Source organism: Schistocerca americana, chromosome X, assembly GCF_021461395.2.
Source record: "Schistocerca americana isolate TAMUIC-IGC-003095 chromosome X, iqSchAmer2.1, whole genome shotgun sequence".
Classification (NCBI taxonomy): Eukaryota; Metazoa; Arthropoda; class Insecta; order Orthoptera; family Acrididae; genus Schistocerca; species Schistocerca americana.
In genome coordinates this window covers 228,863,211-228,879,345 of record NC_060130.1, presented here as the reverse complement: position 1 = coordinate 228,879,345, position 16,135 = coordinate 228,863,211, and the positions used below count along the sequence as shown (strand labels likewise).

Genomic DNA, 16,135 nt, shown 5'->3' with positions numbered 1-16,135 from the left:
TGTAAAGTTGGCTATGATAGTAATCTACTCTGAAGATTGGTAATTAGCTTTTAAAATTTGTACGTCCTCGATTTCCATGGCAGTTTTCACCTCCTCTTTACATCATTGCAAATTCTTGGTGTTTAATTCACAGAACATGAAGTGTGCGCCAATCGGAAGCACCATTGGAAACTGGACACAACTTATTTGGTTCGCACTTAAGATTATGAGTTTATTTACTCCCTCTTCCCTTTTACGTTTGCGGTCTTGAAAATACTGTAGTACAGAAATCCCTGAGCGACAGAAAAGAGGAAACGAAGTTGGTGCAACAGGCAGCTTGTGAATGCCCTTTAACGCATTTGTGGGGTTCATACGTAGTTCATGGATAGTTGCACGGATTTTTTGTAAAAGCGTTAAAAACTGAAACCACACAAGAATCTCACGTAGTTATCATTATGGACGCTGCTCCTTCTAGCCAGACAGTTGTTTTCGTTAGTCAGTAAATAATATATGAAGTCTGAAACGGCAGAGGTTTTGGCCATTATATTTTTGCACTATTACGCAGTTGGAACTTAATGACAATTAACAGTTAACTGGGGTTCTATGTAACATACGGTTTTGAGAGAGCGGTTTATTCTAATTCTGCGATACAAATGTGATTATGGTCGTTAACTTAATGAGACATTTTGATCAAAACTTAATTTCATTGTTCATACACGGAAAAGACAAACAGCGTTATAGGTTTCGTGCTGCTTTTCCAATGTGGAAAAAGTTTCTGCTGTAACCATGCATTGAAATCACCCAGTACATCACTAGTTAGCTTGTGGTTGGTAGCAGGTGGTATTAACTTGCGCCTGGGAAGTAGGCATATTGAACGACGTACGGAGTGGATCGTCTGGAGTGCTAGTGATGTAGTATATGGCAGTTGTTGTTTGTAGTTGTCAGAGTAATGTTATGGTGACAGGCACGTCTCGTGCTTATCTACCTTTTTTTATTGAAGATGAATGGTGAACACTGCCTGGAACTATGCAATGTGTTTCACACAGGTCATGTAAGTATTGGCCATCAACAATACGGATGAATCTTGTCAGAGCAAGTATTCCTGCTACATGCTTCACAGTTTTCTCGAGGACACGCCGTTTGTATTGCAACATTTACTCTTACATGTTTTTGAATAACAAACCCACATAGCTGTAACGTATTATTGGGACATCGGCTTAATTAAAAGTAAATGACAACTTCCAAAACGTTTTCTCAGATTTCTTCGTCTAGCAAAAAAGTCATCAGAATCTGTGTTTTGTACTTCTTTGGAACAAAACTATTTGGAAACGGTATTATCTTGATGAGCAGATGTTGTTAATTGTCAATGAAGACAAAAAAGTGGACTGCCAGAGGCTGTGTGTCTTTCTGTACCCACTTTCCTCACAGCCCTCCCTACAACTACTTAAATTGTTAAAAATTTAATTTAAAAGATGGAGAGCTCACGTACTGCGAAGTGCCGATGTAATGTTTTAAATCGTTGACTAGTGATAAATTAGCGCCCTGGGAGTTAAATGAAAATTTTATTCACTACCGAAATCTACTCCCTAATCCACACAAAACATTCATTTACAAAACACACAACACACTGTAGATATCATACCCACCAGTCACTTACGTTTTAAGAATTAAATCAACTGTTAACTATTATACGTGCATTTGTAATTCCAGTGAAAAGGTACAGTAGGTCAATACATTCTGCCAATGGTTACCTTCAACTTCACCTATGTTTTTAATGACTGGCCTATCAAAAAACCAATCAACACGCAAATTGTGTTTGTATTTGTATTCCATGTGTTCAAATATAAACACTGCTTCATTCATAATAGTTAACTGCTCTTATACAGGAAGACTCAAATAATATTTGCAGCTGTATCCAGCACAGAGAAAACTGGAAACCAACAGCAGAAAAATTAGTTGGCTAACATGTTCCGTTAAAATTTAAAAACACTTTTCAAGCCTAAATATTTTTAGCCCTACTCTAAAATGCCTTTCCTTTTGCTACCCCTTTATGTTTGATGGCAGTGCATTATAAAGTGTGACACCAATTTTGCTCAAATGTATTTCAATAAAAGTGTTCTTTCGTGCTCTAAATTGAGAACTCCACAGCTGAATATATTATCATAATGATAGTCACCATTTATTTGTAGACCTGCCTGTTTAGATCTGTGTGTTTGTTTATTTGTCCTTTGATCATTTGGCAAAACAGTATAGGATATTTCAGATACATTACAGAAATGAAATGTATGTATGTAAACACATACGAGGTAGTATAGGATAGAGCAGGAAGTCAGCCATGGCCTTACCAAAGGAACCCTCCCAGCATTCACCTTAGCGACTCAGGAAAACCAAAGTAAGGATGGCTGGATGGGTATGAATCCTGCTCCTACCAAATCAGAGTCCAGTGCATCAACATTGCCTTAGCCACCACCCACCTCAGTTACACAATTCACAAATATTTAGAAAACTTTCACTCACTTTCATGTGTGGAGACATTTGGGGCATGCATATTCCCTCCTAAGATGTAATGGAGTGGTGCCAGGAGGGGCATCTAGCTACCTTGTAAATTAACTGTTCCGAATCCAAAAGTAACCATGTTGAGCCAATGCAAATGCGGGGCAGAGGCAAAAGAGAAAGCTGATGATATATCAGATGTACTGAGAGAACACTGAAAGACTCGTGTGTTCTGAGGGCCCCTAACATATACTGACTGATAAATGCCTTGGCCTCGATTATTAAAATAAAAAAGAAAAATGCAAGTGGTGCTGTCATTTTATTTGAGATTAATAGTACTCTTTGATTTTGCTCTATAATCTAATTTCTTTTCAAAATCCTTTCCATAAGTGTACAGTGCATTTTAAAGAATGACACCAAAGTGGTCCACATGTCTTTTAGTATGAGTTGTTCTTCATGGAGAGACCTGGTATTGTGAGTGCTATACTTGCAAAATTATGGTAATCGCTGTTGATTTGCAGGTCTTAAAGTTTAGCACTTGCCAGCAACACACATTTGTGTATATGTATGGTGGGTAAAGTAATCACACAACTTTGCAAAAAGTGAACTGCAATGAGCTCTTGTAGAGCTATGTGACAAGGTTCGAATAGCTCCTTCTGAGGAGCAATCTTTTGAAATGATTCTGTGAGCAAAACATGGGATTACGGAAGTGTCCAATTTCACCTGTCTGGTTTGACCCACGACGTCATCAGCATAGCAGCAATGGCTATTCTAAGTGTCTCCAATATGGTGCCTATTATGTCACTACGTAGACACAGCTACAAACATGAAAATACATATAAATAAGACAATACCATCTCCCTCGAAAAATATCACTTGAACTAATGGGATAACCATGGGAAATTGGGTTTTTTAAGGGTACGAGCTAAATATGACAGTAGAAAAACACAACACCTCAATCCCAAAACACACAAAATGACAAACAAAAAAAATTGCAACATTTCGTATAAAAATAATTAATATATCTACAGAAATCAGACACTTTTTCTTGACCTGTGTAGGTCAACCACAGCTGACGATACCGAAACACCAATACCTACAAACTGAAACTATGAAAATGGCAATTGGTCATTTCCCTTTACCGATATTGGTCAACCACAGCTATTGATGCCAAAAAATCAACACTACAATTATGAAAAATAAAACCAAAACCACAACACCTCAAAAATCAAAGAATCAAACATCTGTACATAAATTAGGACACATTCAATACACTATAAATACACAAAATATCACAACTCTAGAAGAATAGACTTAAAAAGAAAAATAGCTTGCCAATTCCGGCACTGCAAACTAGGTCTCTCTCTCTCTTACACACACACACACACACACACACACACACACACACACACACACACACACACACACACACACACCCTTACGTCACAGGTCAAAGCAGACGGGTGGAATCGGACGTTTCCATTGATCCCTAAACATGCTGAACTGAGTCTCTGGGAGAGTTACATTACACGAGCAGAGTTACATTACATGATCTTTCCCACTGGGTGTGATCAATGTACATTCCTATAAGTTTCGTTCATCAGACTATTTCTACTTTCTGCCAGGTACCAGGTAGAGATTTTTGTTTTGATTCCTTTTTCTAAATTGAATGTAATTTGTTTCCTTCAAATTAATGGTCAGCCTGTTGGCACTGAACCATTAATCTATGGACTTGATTGGTTGTTGTAGACAGAGATTCCTTATTGTTGCTCACTATTACGCTAATGTCATGCAAAATGATCATAGACGTTGTTTCTGAGGACTGTGTGTCTTTTATATAAACAAAAAACAGAAGGTTACCTAATGCACTACTCTGTGGTACACCTGTTTTGACTTCCTTTACATCAAGTACTAATCTGATTTTGCGACTAGGATGTGCTGGTGTGAGTTCCACAATCTGTTACCTATTTTGCAAATAGGATTGTAACCACGATTCCTATCGCTTTTATCCTCATTGCTCTCTGTTTATCTAAAAGAATTTCATAAGGAAATGCATCAAAAGCTTTAGAAAGACTGAAATTAGCTCCTACAACACTATTGTTGTTTTCTGATTATTTCATCTGTGTAATCCATTATTGCCGTTTCTGTATTTCTAGTTGCTGGAGGGCCACGCTGATTGCTGTGCAGTAGGTTGTGGTTCCTTAAGTACTTGGTGACTCATTGTTTCATTAATCTCTCAAATACTTCAAAGAACATTGAGAGGGGTGATGTGGGTCAATAATTTTCCCGTAAATGGGACATCTTGACTGCCTTTCTTTGTACGTTTCCATTTCTTCTGTTTTGTCTCTTATCTCGCCTTCATTTACCTTTGGTAGACCTTGAAACCCAAAGGTCTTCCCTTGGGTTTTGTGTGGTAGGCCTTCTGTGATGTACTGTCACATAGACCTGTATGTTCAAGGAAAAAGGAACTGATGACCTAGTAGTTTGGTTCCTTGAATCACCCAACCAACCAACCAACCAATAATTTCAACTGTATCCCTGTTACCTCTCTTGACCAAAGGCTTCACTTCCGAAATTTTTAATCTGTGAGGGAAATTCCCTCAGTTAATGATAAACAGCTATGTGAGCCAAATGCTTTGCAATTTGCGAAGCATAAGTGACACCAGTACCTCATGTACATCTGAGACATTTTGCATTTGTTGCTTTTAATCACCTTTGCTACTTCACATTCCCTAGTTGAAACTAATCTTGCACTGTATGCTGGTGTACAATACTTAAGTTTATCCTAATTAATGAAATTCAAGCTTAGTGTTTGCGAAGTCTTTATAAAGTAACTTTTTATGTAATTTGGCTGGTCTTCTTTGCCAATATCAATGTTATCAGCATTTGCAAGTTTGATTTCCTACTTTTCATGTCTCTTCACCCTATCATGTTTTACTACTTCCCCTACAGATTTAGATTTACTGCCCTACGGTCTTATTATTGTTATCATTTCTAAGTATTTTTGCCTCACCAGTTACCATGTTGATATATTTTTGAAAAGTCTTTACATATCCTATAGATGCGGGATCTGTGGATCTTTTCGTTTGAAAACTAAGCCTTTGTCAAGTCCTACAGGAAAATTTAATGGCTGTCAAATCCAGGTACTAGATGTAATAGTTCCACATGAATGGACGCTGATCAGTTTCTTCAGAAAGCCAGTTTCAAAATTAGTCACAAATACTGAAGAGAGCTTTCTAAGCATTGTTAATACCTGAATGTGAAAGCATTTCAAACCAGGATTCAGTATTCAGGCTATTTATAAAACTAGCACAGTTTTCTGCAGAGAAATTCCTTCTGTAAAAAGACATACGTGTCTTTCTTTCACAGTTATACCAGGAAGTCTAAGACAGTGGGCATTGTCATCAGATATCCACAAATCAGTATTAATTTCTCTCTGTATGGTGTCCATATTTGAAAATAAAGGGTGACAATTATTGAACTATACGGGAAAAAAGTAAATTACTTACAAACTATGGTGTTTACACATTTTATTCAACATGTAAACATCATTACAGGTATTTGGGTTTAGGTTAGGAGATGTTCGATATACCTGGCATCATTGGTGATGATGTGGTACAGACGAATAACTGAAATTCTACATGGCCCACTGAAGTGTCGGAAAGTCAATGCTGTTGGTGACCTTCTGAATGGCTGTTTTCAGCTCATCATTGCTTTTGGGGTTATTGCTGTACACCTTGTCTTTACTATAGCCTCACAAAAACGAGTCACATGTGTTCAGATTCAGAGAATATGGTGGCCAATCGAGGCCCACCCCAGTGGTCCGAGTACCCCAGAGCCAGAATGCGATCCCCGAAGTGCTCCTCCAGGTCATCAAACACTCTCCTATTTGGATAGGGTGGTGCTCCATCTTGCATAAACCACATCTTGTCAAAATCAGGGTCACTTTGGATAATGGAGATGAAATCATCTTCCAAAATCTTCACATACTGTTTGGTAGTCACCATGCCATCAAGAAATCTCACACTGATTATTCTATGGCTGGACATTGCTCACCACACAGTCACCCATTAAGGGTGAAGAGACTTCACGCTCATGAATTGCGGATTCTCAGTTCCCCAAATGCATCAGTTTTTCTTATTGCCATCCAAATGAAAGTGGGCTTCATTGCTAAACCAAACCATAGTAGTTCCCATAATGCCCCGTGGTCATCCGTGCAGTCTGAATGTCTTAACAAAACCGTTCAGAAGTTATGACAATTTTATTTCATATTGTTCACTAATTGTCACCCTCTTTTTACTTAATAAAGGCTTCCCAAACACTAAGCTTGAATTTAATTAATTAGGATAAACTTAAGTATTGTACACCAGCATACAGTGCAAGATTGATTTCAACTAGGGAATGTGAAGTAGCAAATATATGTTGTCTATAACATTTTCTGTTGAATTTTTTGTTGTTGTGGGGCTATTTATTAAAGGAAACATGTTGCAGCTCTGCGCTATATTAATAACTAGTTTGTTAGGTGCAGATTCATTCAAGGGCCCCATAGACATAGTAAAAGACTGATTTATTAATGAAAGCACCTATGTCCGCACTAGGTGATCTATGTACTGCTGTAATTACTTCTTCACCCAGCTACTCATGCAATCAAGCAGTAGCAGCAGCTTCAAAATGTTTTTCAATACTCTATGCTTCTGCCTCTCAGTTTATTTTATATTCAGCATGAGATTTAATAAAAATGCAAACCGCTCCACTTTTAGCACCGTGCCAACGGAACTGACTAGCCACATTATAATGATTAATGTTAAAGGTCCCTAATTCAAAATCCCTGCACCAATGTGCCATAAAACACAGTCAGTAGTGGAATCATCAAGTGCAACTTCAAGTTCAAAAGATTTATTGCTCAAACTCTGTATATTATAGCTTAAAATACATAAACCTTTAGCATTGAGACTGGGAACAGTTGTACTTATACTTTGCTATGTCATAGCTGATCCTGTTTTGAGGATCCTGGAGTACTACAGGTTTTCTGCACCTTGTAGATCAGCCTTTAGATGCATTGTAATGCTCATCACAGCTGCTAAGAGTGAGGCTGGGTCTAGTGCTGCCATCAGACAGTTCCCATCCACTGTTACTGGTGTAGGGTCTTCAGCTGCTGGTTCAGGGTCTTCTTCTGACAGTATAGGTTCCTTCACTGCCCGTGCAGGGGCCTCTGCTGTTGATGAACCTTACCAGTTACTGTTGACGGAGAATTTTGCAGCTGTCTTGCTGTGATTTCCCTAGATGATTTCTGGACCTTCAGAATTATCGTTTTCATCGCTTTTAAATGTTGCATTGGCAGAATCACTGTGTATCTTGTAAAGCATTTTCTTCTTGGACTTTATTCCAAGATTAACACACGAATTTTCCATATCATCATGTCTATGAGGTACACTGACAATGAGGAAATAAAATTCACTTGTTTTTTGCAAAGGTTCTCTAAGAACAGTCTTTGCACATTTGCTCTTATTCCTATAAACATCGTTAGTACCTCCAATTAACACGCGGTCACTACCGGGCTTTAACATACTCGCATTGTTTTGGTACTTCCTTGGAGAGGGATGGGGGTTGGTGGTACTCATACCACTGAAACACATTTCACTACTTACCGTGATTGCTGATCATCAGCACACATTTTCCACTTAAATAAGTGTTAGTTTTCCAACAGAATACTTGTGAAAGAATTCTAAGAAACAAATGTGCTGAATTGAATCTCTGACCAAGTTTCACTACATGGTCTTTCCAGTTTCTCAGTCAACTCTAATTTCTAACAGTTTTGTAGATCGTACTATATGTAACACTTTAACCCCCCCCCCCACACACACACTGTATTAATATCTTGGTTTTGAAATATAAAGTACTGATTTGTTTTATTCACATTAGGTGTCAACCTATTCGTATTAAACCATGAATGTATGGAACTGAATGACCTGGTCAACAGTTGTCCCTCACTGGGACATTAGTGTCTTACACAGATAATGTGATCTTGGCTGCTGTGCCAGATGTCTGTCTGTCTCTTATATAAGTTACGAACTGAAGAGTAGCTAACATGTTAAATTGTGGTACATCTATTCTGTCTTCCATTGCTTTAGATACCAGTCTTACATCATGAATAGACTGAGGTGGTATGAGTTTTACACCTTGTGTTGCATGGTGTGTGTTGGTGTTTTTTTTTTTTTTTTTTTTTTTTTTTAAGGGATGCTTTGAGTCAAATCTTTAGTACACTTTACCATTGAATGCTTTAGAAATATGTAAGTTGACACCTGTGACACTTCAATTAGTACTCGTGATTATATTTATGGCAGCATCAAAGCAAACTGAGAAACAAACATCCAATAACAAAACAAACACGATAACCAGAAATGATTTCTGCAGAGCCACACAACTGAGAGAAAAACTGATTTTTAATACATAATAAGTTCATTATTATTCAGTGAATAATTTTGTCATGTGGCAGAAGTAGTAGAAATAACATGAACAAAGCAGTTCAAAATTCTTAGAAAATTGGCAAAATAGCACAAAGCTGAGGTAGAATCAGAGACGATACAAGGTTAATATATAATGCTGAGAGTGAAAGTCTCCTAAAGTCAGATTTCTATTAAGTTCTAAGGATAAAAGAGGATTTTTGAACAAAATGGAGCAATTGTAAAGTGATGGCTTATATGCATGACCAGTCTACAGTTTAGTTAAGTAAGTATCCAGAAGGTGATTGCAACACAGTTGTAGTACTAATTGCCCTCTTTAACTCGGTCCCTATACAGATGATGTTGGGAGCAAAAGCTTACAACTGGCTCATACTGCATTGACAGCTAGAACAAGCATGCCTCCTCCTCCCAAGGCAGCCAGCTTACGGCTTATAAAAGAAATTATATTTAATGAGTTGTGCACACAAATAATGTTATGCAACTAAGATTGGCAATGAGCATAAACATTCTGGAGCAGCACAAAGTCGTCAAATTTAACACAAAAAATTAACAGTTGTAGGAATTGTTCACAGAGAGGATAGGTGAATCAATATGGTGATTTATTTGTCTTGCAGCCATTTAACATAGTGGTATGACACTCATTGGGCACATTGCAAAAATATTTGAGTGTGATTCAGTTTGGGGGTGGGTGATTACAGGTGCATTATTTACATGTTATCTCCACTCAACACATCATTCATAAAACTTGATTTACCTTTCTTCATTAGGCCCATTAACCAAATTGCTGGATACACAAAATGGATATGCAACATCAGAAACATTTTCCACATAAAACAGACATTAAAAGCAGTACACCTGCTGCCTGTATATAAGTATACTGTGCAGGATACACGGGGAGTTAGTACCAGTTTGAGATAACGTGTGTAATTAAAGTGTACAACCATTTGTCAAGCAGATGTTTTAACTTTGTGGTAAACATTGTCATCTCTTTTACCCTCTTTTTGTAAGTTGGTAATGCCTCATAAAATGTAATTTCAATGTGGAGGAAGAGGAGATTAGTGCTTAACGTCCCGTCGACAATGAGGTCATTAGAGACGGAGCACAAGCTCGGGTGAGGGAAGGATGGGGAAGGAAATCGGCCGTGCCCTTTCAAAGGAACCATCCCGGCATTTGCCTGAAGCGATTTAGGGAAATCACGAAAAACCTAAATCAGGATGGCCGGAGATGGGATTGAACCGTCGTCCTCCCAAATGCGAGTCCAGTGTAATTTCAATGTGGCTCACATATCTTTAGGTATGGGTTTTTTTCATTCATTGCACGAGAGAAACCCTCCAGTTGTCGGTGTTGTAGTCATGATAGTCAGCACATGTTTGGAAATGTCTGAGGTTGCTCTGACAAGTAAAAACATGCACTTGTACATATATAGGGAAGTTGCTGTTAAGCATACCTAAGGTTTTTGCAAAATGTTCATGAAGGGCTGTATGATATGATCTAAATGGCTCATTCCTATAATGTATTAGGTTGGTGCATAAGTTCGTAGAGTTTTTCTTTTGCATGGTAGTATTCCAGTTGTAATGAGTTTATTTATCTGTTGTCATTTTTTATTTGTAGTTCACTATTGCTGTTTGAGTTTACGTATTGTCATTTTGTCATTTGAAGGTAGTGAGTAGAGCTGTGGACAGTAGAAAATGGAGTGCCAAGTGGAAAAATCAGAACACCTCTGACATATTCATATAATGTGATTGGACAGAACACAGCAAGAAAATGGTTTTTCTCATTTTAAGGAGGATTGTTTTGACATTAGTGTGCCTCTTCCCATTCAGGAAGACCTTCAGGGTTTGGTGAAAATCGTTTAAACACATTAATCCACAATCCACAATGATCCACATCATGTACTCAAGAACAGACAAATGCTATGAAATTCAAAATTTGGTGTATGGGTACTGTATGCTCTAAGCTGAAATCACAAAAATTGGTAGGTGGCCATATGTGCATCTCTGCTTGCTCGTAATCAATTGGCTTGTGAACAATACCGACCATTTGTATCCTGTATCAGTATTGATGACAAGAAATTGTGTCTTTATCCTAATATAAGGAAAAGAAAGGAATGGTTGAGCCCAAACAAAGCAGCAACTCCCCATACAAAGACACCTACAAAAGACAATATTATGAATCTGGTGGAACGGCGATGGTGTGGTGTGTACTATGAGTTGCTTTTCCGAGGTGTAACCATTACTGCTGACATTTATTGTCAACAACTGAGATGTTTTGCAGATGCAGTCCAAGAATGATGACCAGAAAGACTGTGTGAAGTGATGCTACTTCATGATAAAGCCTTCCTTCATTCTGCTGGACTAACAAAATACACTATACAAGAGTTGGTTTGGGAAGTCATTCCATAACCACCTCATTCACCTGATCTTGTGCCTTCAGATTTTCACCCTTTTCTGCTCTCTATTGAACATCATTCAAGCAGCTTCTTTATGAATGAAAATGTGCTCCAAACATAGCTTGATGAGTTCTTTGTCTCAAAACCATGTGATTTCTACAGTTGTGGAATTGAAAAGTTACCCTAGCATTGGTAGATGGTTGTCAGTAGTGAAGGAGAATATATTAATGATGACTAAAGTGTCTGTTATGTGTAACTGTTGTGTTTATTAAACTTGTGGAACAATGCTACAAGCTTATGCACCAGCCTAGTAAAATTTAAATGACAGTTGGTCTACCATTGTACAGAACTGCAGTGTCTAGTGTAAATTCTAATGGTCCCAACATTGATGATCATCTCTCTAGACTACTGGACTGCCAGCAGATGGTCTAAGAAAAATGTGGTGGGTTCTTGTTGCTCTTCTTATAAGGTCATCATTACAGTAAACATTAAACATGTCACTGTCACAACTTGGCTATTCAAATAGGTAAAAATATGGTACTGTTATACATATCTACAAGGAAGGAATTGATACAGTTTTTAATAATTGCAAGTAAGCTTAACTGCTGACATCTTCTACAATTTTATTGAAGACAGTAACACAGACAGTAGAAGAGAAAGACACTCGCACCAGGTAATAAAATGAAGACAGTAAATGGTATGGTGAAGGAGGAGACTGGTAGAACCAAAGATGGGGAGGAGTAGATATCTTTAAGAGTAAGTGAAATATTGGTGACAGAAGAGTGTAGTTTTCCAAAATTTTTTGCAAGTGATCCATAACTGTTGCTGAAGAGTTGAGGCTGTCAAGTTAAGTAGATGCTGGCCATACAGTATGAGGTGTGACAATAAAGAAACCAGACTAATGCTCTAACTTTTTATTGAAAATACTTACACTTACACAACTGAAATGTTGTCCCCTTCTATGTAGTCTCTTCCCTGATTCCTGCACTGCTCGATGCAAATTAGAAGCAGTGCTGCAAGTATTTCTCTATTATGCTGTTGAGGAGGCTCACTGCTTTACCTTCACTGCATCCATGGACTTGAACATGGTTCCTTTGAGAGCAGACTTCAGTTTTGGGAAGAGAAATGCTAAATATGCAACATGAAGCTCAGGTAAATCCCATCAGTAGTTCCCGCAGACGGCTCACCACTCTTTGGCAGGTTCGTGCTTGGCTACTACGGGGCCCCAGCCTTTGCAGCGTTTTTTCCCTTCCGTGTTGCATGTCTCTCCTGTTGCTATTCTTTTTCCCCTCCCTTGGAAACATGTCTAGGATGTTATTGGGAATGTTCTGCACTCTCTGTCACTGATGTAAGAACAGTCTCACCTTTGTTTTTCGCTCCTTTTTCCTTTCTTCATTTCCTTTCGCTTCTCGTTCCTCTTTCTCTTCTTCTCCCCTGTGCACTTCTGAAGGCTGGCCCACGTGTCTGACGCGTAACAGGTGACTGGGTAACATGTAATTCCCAGCCCCGGGTCGACAGGTGGAGTCCGCACATACCCCCTGGTACAGACCAGGCCCAGGGAGGGGTGATTGCCTGAGCTTCAACCTTCCGAAATTGCCAATTGGTCCCTCTGTCATATGGTAGATGACAAAATGGTAGATATCGAAATAGACGACAGAGGGATAGAGAAACAATTAAAATCGCTCAAAAGAGGAAAGGCCGCTGGACCTGATGGGATACCAGTTCGATTTTACACAGAGTACGCGAAGGAACTTGCCCCCCTTCTTGCAACAGTGTACCGTGGGTCTCTAGAAGAGTGTAGCATTCAAAAGGATTGGAAAAGGGCACAGGTCATCCCCGTTTTCAAGAAGGGACGTCGAACAGATGTGCAGAACTATAGACCTATATCTCTAACGTCGATCAGTTGTAGAATTTTGGAACACATATTATGTTAGAGTATAATGACTTTTCTGGAGACTAGAAATCTACTCTGTAGGAATCAGCATGGGTTTCGAAAAAGACGATCGTGTGAAACCCAGCTCGCGCTATACTTCCACGAGACTCAGAGGGCCATAGACACGGGTTCCCAAGTAGATGCCGTGTTTCTTGACTTCCGCAAGGCGTTCGATAGAGTTCCCCACAGTCGTTTAATGAACAAAGTAAGAGCATATGGACTATCAGACCAATTGTGTGATTGGATTGAAGAGTTCCTAGCTAACAGAACGCAGCATGTCATTCTCAATGGAGAGAAGTCTTTCGAAGTAAGAGTGATTTCAGGTGTGCTGCAGGGGAGTGTCGTAGGACCGTTGCTATTCACAATATACATAAATGACCTTGTGGATGACATCGGAAGTTCACTGAGGCTTTTTGCGGATGATGCTGTGGTATATCGAGAGGTTGTAACAATGGAAAATTGTACTAAAATGCAGGAGGATCTGCAGCGAATTGACGCATGGTGCAGGGCATGGCAATTGAATCTCAATGTAGACAAGTGTAATGTTCTGCGAATACATAGAAAGAAAGATCCCTTATCATTTAGCTACAATATAGCAGGTCAGCCACTGTAAGCAGTTAATTCCATAAATTATCTGGGAGTAGGCATTAGGAGTGATTTAAAATGGAATGATTATATAAAGTTGATTGTCAGTAAAGCAGATGCCAGACGTAGATTCATTGGAAGAATCCTAAGGAAATGCAATCCGAAAACAAAGGAAGTAGGATACAGTACGCTTGTTCGCCCACTGCTTGAATACTGCTCAGCAGTGTGGGATCCATACCAGATAGGGTTGATAGAAGAGATAGAGAAGATCCAACGGAGAGCAGCGCGCTTCGTTACAGGATCATTTAGTAATCGCAAAAGCGTTACGGAGATGATAGATAAACTCCAGTGGAAGACTCTGCAGGAGAGACGCTCAGTAGCTCAGTACTTCGTTGAAGTTTCAAGAACATATGTTCACCAAGGAGTCAAGCAATATATTGCTCCCTCCTACGTATATCTCGCGAAGAGACCATGAGGATAAAATCAGAGAGATTAGAGCCCACACAGAGGCATACCGACAATCCTGCTTTCCACAAACAATACGAGACTGGAATAGAAGGGAGAACCAATAGAGGTACTCAAGGTACCATCCGCCACACACCGTCAGGTGGCTTGCGGAGTATGGATGTAGATGTAGATGTTCGGGAGGTGTGACCTGAGGTGTGGACAATCACCTAAGGTAGGTGCACCCCCTTGTGAAGGGAGCCCCCAGTTGGAAGGAGTGCGCCATCGGAGACACTGGCAATCGCGGGTGATTTTCTTGCAATGAGTCAATCATCTTCCCAATCAACATCTACAAAACATAAACATAATGAGTCTAATGATTCGAAGGCCCTTCCTGATGAACCACGGTTCCTCATGGTCACACATACTGAAGACAGTCAGTCCTTTGTCATGGTAAATCTGTTTATTATTCAGAAAGGTGTTGATGCAACTGCTGTTCCTGTGAAATCCTGCTCTCATTAACAGAATTGCACTTTTCTTCTGGAGACTGCTTCTGATTCTCAAGCACAACTACTGCTTACTGCCTCACTTCTCCATGGCTACCCTGTTCGTGTCAAGGTCCATCGAACTTAGAGTTCTTCCCGTAGTGTAATTTACACCACGCTGCTCGGCAGTCAACCAAGGTCGAAATCCGATCTTACCTCTCTGATCAGGGTGTCATTGCCATCAATTATGTAATGAAAAAGGTAGATTCCTCCTTAGTGCCCACTCACACTCTTTTTCCTCACCTTTGATAGAGTGATGCTGCCATCCAAGGGCTAAGTAGGCTATGAAATTATCACAATCTGGCTGTACATTCCAAACCCGATGTGCTGATACCAGTGTCATCATTTACACCACACTAGGACGTCTTGTCGACACCCAGCCAAATGTGTAACCTGTGGTAGGGATGCACTGAGGGTGATTGTCCACCTCCTTCTCCCCACTGTATCAACTGCAATGGCGGCAATACTGCCTCCTCTCAGGATTTTCCGGTGTATCTTGATGAATGGGCTCTCCAAGAGATTCGGTAAAGGAAAAATTGCCTTACCCAGTAGCTCACAAGTTACTGCCTAGTCACAAATTCTGTGTTCTCTCATCTGGCACCTGCAGTTCTGTTCTTGTTACCCCTCACTCCATGAAGGACATGGCCACACAGACATGTGACCTCCAATTCAGCTCTGAGGTTGTGAAATCGCCCAGTGTCAAGGTAGCATTGCCATCCCCCTGTTGTGCAACAAGCCATCAAACTATTGCCTCAAGGGGCGAAGCCACCAGCTACACAACCGGTAGGCTGGAAAGGACAGAGAAAGTACTCCCGTGAAGACTTCCTCCATCCCTCCAGCCAAACAACACCCGAGTTTTCATCTAACTGGAAAGGTTCAATGAAGTCCACCAAAGGCAAATGATCTTCCCCTTTGCCACCTCAAAGATCCTCTTCAATTGTGTCGCCACATGATACCCTAGCCCAGCCAGCCTCCGTGTCGCCGGTGCTCACCAACAAATGTTTTTCAGTTTTGAACTCCACTAACTGACTGACTGCACAAGCAAGCTGATGCTTCTGTGGACCCCATGGAGCAGGATCCTCCTGATTCTGTGCCCTGTAGTAGTGCCTCTTCCCCAGCTGTCATCCAGCAGCTGCCGAGTTGACACATGTACATATCTGCCTCATCATGACTCTCCTCCAATGGAATGTTCACGGCATTCGGTCCCACAAAGAGGATTTACGACTGCTTTTAGTGTCACAGTCCCCTTGTACTTTGCCTTCAGGGAATGAAATTGCACCCTCACAACCACTTTGAGGTTTCA

General features: G+C 39.9%; 1 protein-coding gene across 1 annotated transcript in view; it reads left to right on the top strand.

Annotated features, from left to right (window-relative positions):
* The first annotated feature begins 867 nt into the window (after positions 1-867).
* The window catches only part of LOC124555305 (ATP-binding cassette sub-family G member 5), a 136,940-nt gene continuing 121,672 nt past the window's right edge, over positions 868-16,135 (top strand). The window contains exon 1 of the mRNA XM_047129180.1: positions 868-1,030. Within this exon, the coding sequence (XP_046985136.1) occupies positions 980-1,030 (51 nt within the window). The 5' untranslated portion in view covers positions 868-979. The remainder of the gene's footprint in view (positions 1,031-16,135) is intronic.